General features: G+C 36.0%; 1 protein-coding gene across 4 annotated transcripts in view; it reads left to right on the top strand.

Moving 5' to 3' along the window:
* Positions 1-1,075: 1,075 nt before the first annotated feature.
* Positions 1,076-6,000, top strand: part of clstn1 (calsyntenin 1) — a 40,273-nt gene continuing 35,348 nt past the window's right edge. For all 4 annotated transcript variants that reach the window (XM_056423002.1, XM_056423000.1, XM_056423001.1 and 1 more), the window contains exon 1: positions 1,076-1,302. In XM_056423002.1, the coding sequence (XP_056278977.1) occupies positions 1,218-1,302 (85 nt within the window). In that variant the 5' untranslated portion in view covers positions 1,076-1,217. The remainder of the gene's footprint in view (positions 1,303-6,000) is intronic.

Genomic DNA, 6,000 nt, shown 5'->3' with positions numbered 1-6,000 from the left:
ATGTTCATTTTCTCAGCTCTGTCAGCAGCAGACATCTGCAGAAAGAACATGTCAAACATGCCATGCTATAAGACACATTTAGGGGTGGGGAGCGGTGCATACATTTAGTTTGATTGCTCATAAGCATAGGAACATTTGAATTGTCCAGGTCAAGCAACTATACTATCATTTGTATCAGTATATTAATTGACTGTGTTTTGAAATCATACAATGTTAAAACAGTAATCATTTTAAAAGTTGTTTGCCAGGTTAATTGTATATCATACAGGGAATGTTTGAGAAAACAAAACTGACCTCCCATGCATTGTTGGAAAAACCTGCCAGTAAAACAAATTAACAACCCACTAGTCCTCCGTGTTTTCGAGCAATTGGTGTAGTTTCGCTGTGCTGGAGTGGAACTTGATACATTTGAAAAATACAACGTAATACTTATAGATGGTCTGTGAACCTGTATTTTGACACAACCAGGTAACAGAGCAGGCTTTATTATGTTGGTGATGTTGTGCTTTGGTTGTGCACCCCTCAAATATTGTAAATGGGATTGGCACCATTCGGTTTATGATTGGCACAAAGTTGCCACTGTGGTTGTGGTGCAATGTACTGGGAGCTCTCTGGGCCACTGGAGTTGTTGGGTTTTAGGACAGGTGCCTTTTCACCTGTTAATTCAGCTTTGCTCCCATGCAGGAAGTCTTACTCGTTGTTGTTGTTGCTGCTGTTGTTGTTGTTGGTTTAAAATAAGAAATCTCAAGTTCTGACTCAAAATCAAAGATGAGATAAATATATTCCTTGAGGGTTTAGCAGGTGCACATCCTCATCTGACACATTATGTCAACTAGTTAAGTAAAAGTGTGTGTGCATGTATGTATTTGTAACGTCATGTATGGACTCGGTGGTTAGATATTACATAAATAACTGATACGGGGGACGCAAGAATGCGGAACAAGAAAGAATGTGCACGATTCAGTGCGTTGGGGTCGTGCTATACAAATGTCCCACTGTCCCTGAACGCAGCAAAACTGCAAGAGGAGCGGTGACTGAAGCGGATAGCAGCACAGCAGAGCGGCGGCGGCGGCGACGGCCATCTTAGAGCTACCGCGGTAACCGACACTCATCTTCTGGATTTTATTTTTCTTGTAGGAGAAACATTCCGCCCGACTGACAAAGGAAGAAGAAGGTTTTTTTTTGTTTACTTCGCCGCGGTTGAACTCGAAGTCGTGATGCGGTTCCTGGGGAATACACGATCTGCATCCGCTGCTGTCGGACTGGTCCTCGGACTATTATGTGCGGTGGAGGCAGCGAAAGGTAACTCGGATGGAGAGTACACCCCGTTGGGTCTCGTCTGCCCGTACCGGTAAACGGTTCTCTCGAGCTCCCGGGCTGGTCCCACACGTTGAGGGTTAAACCGACCGTGAGCCGGTCTGTGCGGTCCTGAGGGACGTTCAGGAACCTGTTCAGGGATGGTCCGCTCCGGAGCCGCAGCGGAGGGATGGAGTGAGGCGCCCCGGCGGCAGCAAGTGCACCCCGCGATGTTGCGCCCATTTAACAACCGCAACGCATACGTGATATTCTCACGAGCGCTGTGACGCGGGGGTACTGTTTTTATTATTATTATCTTAAAGCGTTATAAACGAAGAACTCGGCTACTTTGGAGATAATACCAAGGCCACGAAACGACCCCCTCCTGTCATCTGAGTCATTTAATAATTTTCAGCTTTTTTAGGTTTAATGAAAATCAGCTTGAGTATATGTTTAAAAAAGCATAATTTAAAATGATTTTTCTATTTAATAAATAATGATGGCTGGTTGTCATACAAGCAAATTATAAAAAAGTTTAAATGCCAGATTGTTAATAATGTGAGAAAAAAAAAATATAATGTTCGACATAAAAATGTTTATTATGTAACTAACATTGTCATGTTTACTTCTTAATTTTTGAAAAAAATTTAATTAAAAAAAAAAATCGCACCTAATAAAAAAAATTGTACTATTTTATAAAAAAAATTTTATTCAAAAATTTTGTTTTAGAATAAACATAAATACTACTCAATGTATTTTTATTTTAGAACAAACAATTTTTGGGAATATTAACATAATTTAGACTACAGTGGCAGTCATGTTTGTTCATTTCATTTTTTTAAATTAAAAAAGAAAGGACTACAATTGGGTCTACATAAAGAGAAGAATACGTAACAATAGGACTTAAGAAAACAAAGGTATAAACATGGACTACAGAAATATATATCCTTGGGAATCATAAAGAACATAAATAAAAAAATATTTCATTTTATTTATATAATAACAAACAATTTTTATAATTTAAGAATACTAACAAATTATATATTAATTAACAAACAATAATTATACCCAATAACCCAATATAAACAATTAAATTAATAACTTCCAAACTAAAACCATAAAATCCCCACCAAACTCAATATCATAAAACATATTTAACAGTTAAATTCATAATACATTATCCAACTATACACATATTTATATCACATTTCTAGTACCAACATTCACCATATACATCAACTCTGAAACAAACATTGACCATTAAAACCCAGTTGCTTCTCTAAAACTCAAACAGACTTTTCCAGCTGGACAGACCTCTTATTGATTGGTTAATCGTCTCTAAGGCATTCTGTCGATACACAGAATCTCCAAATTCCTCTCTAGCCTAGGGCCAGTAACTTTTGTTAACAGGGATGATGCATGGGAAAGGTTTTCTTTCTACTTTCAGATCACCCACATACTCTTTGACCAGGTTTACCCTTCGATGCACCACTGCCTTGGTGTTTCTTAATCTCTACCCCAGCCGGGTTGGTTCTTCCTTCTCTCCACCTCCAGCGCCCTTCTTGACTCCTTGTCAGCCCTGCTTCCATAGCACACAGTCCAGTTTTTCTTCCCTTGATTTTCCCTGCAAAGCCAGGTTCTGGATTGGTTTTTTTTTCATAATTCCACTGAGCTGTTCGGCCCATTTCACATTTCCTTTTTCCTTTTCCTTTCACAAGCCTTCTTTTTTTTACTTCCCACTTCCTCTTTTTCCCCTTTTTTTTCAAATGACCATGGATTCCGCATTGGGGATATCTTTTTTTTATTTTGTGGTGGGATCTTCAGATCTTTTAACAATTTTAACACCATCATGTTTCCCTTTCCATGGCCAGCCTCAAAAAGTTCCCACCGGCTTGGAAAGCCAAAAGCCTTTTTGAGAAGTAAGTAATAAGTGACCCTTCGTTTGCCTTTGAGTTGCTGGTGAGTTGTTTGAAAAACATGCTTCTGTTCAAATATCAGGGCTCTCTCCCTGACCATGTCAAAATGGTCAAGCCCTGGAAGTCTCTCTGGGATGGGTCAAAACTGGAACAAGAAATGGTGGTGGAAGTCTGGACAGTTCAAAAGTCACTGGAAACAGTTCAGAAGCTGTGTGTGCATTGTCAGTGTCCAATGTGCACAGTGTGCAGGCATTCCTTGAAATGGAGATGGTGTTTTCTGAACAGATTGAGTGATTACTACAATCATTCCTCAAATTTTCCATTCATGTTGAAGATAGTTTACATCTCAAGTTTTCATGGTAATCTATAATCCCCTAAATCCTGAAATGTCTCATCACATCATTCTAAATCTAGAAGTGTCTACTTTGAGTCCATTCCTCACATCTTCTGTCTTTTCTTTTCACATTTCACTGACAGTGATTGACCTCCCTTCCTTTTGTTTCTGCCTAATAGTGTTGACTGAGTACTAACCATTTGTTTTACCTCTCTCCTATGTTTTGTGTGTCTTTAAGCATTTTGTGTGCTGTGTTCTATGTTTCTTGGTTTTTGATGCATTATGTGTTTATTGATTTTTTCCTCAATATTTTTGTTGCTTTTTTTGTACATACTTTTTGAACTTTAGGTTGCTGCTGTGATCAACTTGGCTGGTTTCTCAGGTTGTGGTCATTTCTGCAGTTGAAACAACCTCAAGGTGCACAAACTGCAGTAAAAATCCCAAAATGGATGCACAGAATCAAACGACACGAGTGAGAGTTTCAGTTTGTCAACTTCTTTGATTTTTTTTTTTTTTTTCGCGTTGTTTTCGTCTGCGATTTTTCGTTTTTTTTGATCATTGTTTGTTTTCAAATTGCTTTACTTTTCAAATGACATGCATTCTCATCAATGCAAACTTTTGCTTTTGCTTTTGCATCAGCAGTAATCTGTTACTTCTTTTTTCTTATTCCAATTTACTGCCTCACTTTGGTCTTTGACCCTTTTTTCTTTTTTATTCTTGATCTGCTTTTCCTCTGTTTTGTTTCCTATATTTCTTGTTTCTTATCCTTGTTTTGTTTTGTATTATTTTATTTTCTTTTTGTATTTTTTTCGAATTTTCTGATTGTCTTCAATTTCTAATTGTATCACAACAATCTTTTTATTGTTGTGTAATTTATTTGTTTTGCTAAGTTTGTAATCCCAGACTGAGGCTTTTCTTCTCCCAGCCAATTTTCTCTCTTTGTTTATTTTTCTATTTTCATTTTCTAATTCTTTCACCCTTCTGACATTGTTCCCTTCCTTTTCTCCTTTCTCCCCTCCTGACATTGTTTTATTCAAACAACACACAAAAAATAACAAAAAACACAATTTGTTCACATTGACAAACAAAAATCACAAAATATCATTGTTTAAAAGTCAACCAGATACACATAATCAAATCATTTAACCCAAAACTTTATAACCCATAACTTTTATCTTCTTGTTTGGAGTTGTGTCTTGCTGTGGAGTCTCGTATTCGTGTGCTGCTGCTTTATTCGCTCTTTTCTTCTTCTTTTTTTCTTTCTTCTCTTTTCTGTTCTCTCTTTTCTCTCTTTTCTCTCTCTTTTTCTTTTTTTCCTTCTTCTTCTCTTTCTCCCACTTTGCCTTCTTCTTCCACAGGTCTTGCTTCCTTTAGGTACTTCCTTCTTTTCCATGCTGCCTATGGCTGCCATTTCTTTTCTGCATTGCTTTTCTGCATTAGACAATATATCCATCATATCATATATATATATATATATATATATATATATATATAATATAATATATATAAATATATATATATATATATATAACAATAACAAACAATACATAACAGCACATGCTGAACAAGTTAATCATCAGCAACCCTCCCCCTTTGTGTAGTCCCAGTCTGTGTGAAACAACAGTAACAGGTGAACGTAAAACAACATGGTGGTTATTGCTTGCTGTCTTATGCTGCGCTTGTGCTCTGATGATGATGCAAAAGTTTCTTGATGCTCGAAAGATATTTGACATCTTTATTAAACATTTTTTTCTAAATGTAAACATTTTGATCAGTTCAACAAAAAATGACAATAACAGGTGTGGACATGTTGTATTTTACGTTTAAATTAAGTTAGTAAAAACAAAAAAAAATTGTTGAAGGAAGGTGCATGCTTACTCTTGCTTCTGAAAGATGATTTTTCCTAAAAATGTCTTCTTCTCTTCTTCTCCTTCTATAATAGTATAGTAAAGGAGGAGTCATTCAAATCAAAACAGGGGCAACAGGGGGACACACAACACAACACACACACTTTTTAAATTAAAAAATAAAAAAATATTTTTTTTTTTTTTATTTTTTGATGAATATCAATAAAAGGTTATATAACATACACAATGTAGAATTTGTTTTTGTTTTTTTTGATTTCTTTGTTTATATCCTTAGAAGTTGAGCAAACAACATGATTTGGGACACAATTGCAACTTGGCCTACTTAAAATCAGAGTAATTATTTATTTAGCATTATATCCTGATGGGAAAATAACATTGATTTTATAGTTAGAGAGAATAAACATATAAACCAAGCTTTTAAAAATAAGCATTTGACCTTTTACATGCAAAATATATGATATAATGTGTTGGGGACCTAAATGGCACTGAATGCTAGGAATGACCCATCTGCCTTCAGTCTGCTATATTTCAAACACATTTTTTATTTGTATCATTTCATTTAACGTACGTCTCACCACTTTGTATG

Source organism: Pseudoliparis swirei, chromosome 9, assembly GCF_029220125.1.
Source record: "Pseudoliparis swirei isolate HS2019 ecotype Mariana Trench chromosome 9, NWPU_hadal_v1, whole genome shotgun sequence".
Lineage (NCBI taxonomy): Eukaryota > Metazoa > Chordata > Actinopteri > Perciformes > Liparidae > Pseudoliparis > Pseudoliparis swirei.
This window is presented reverse-complemented; position numbering and strand designations above follow the sequence as displayed.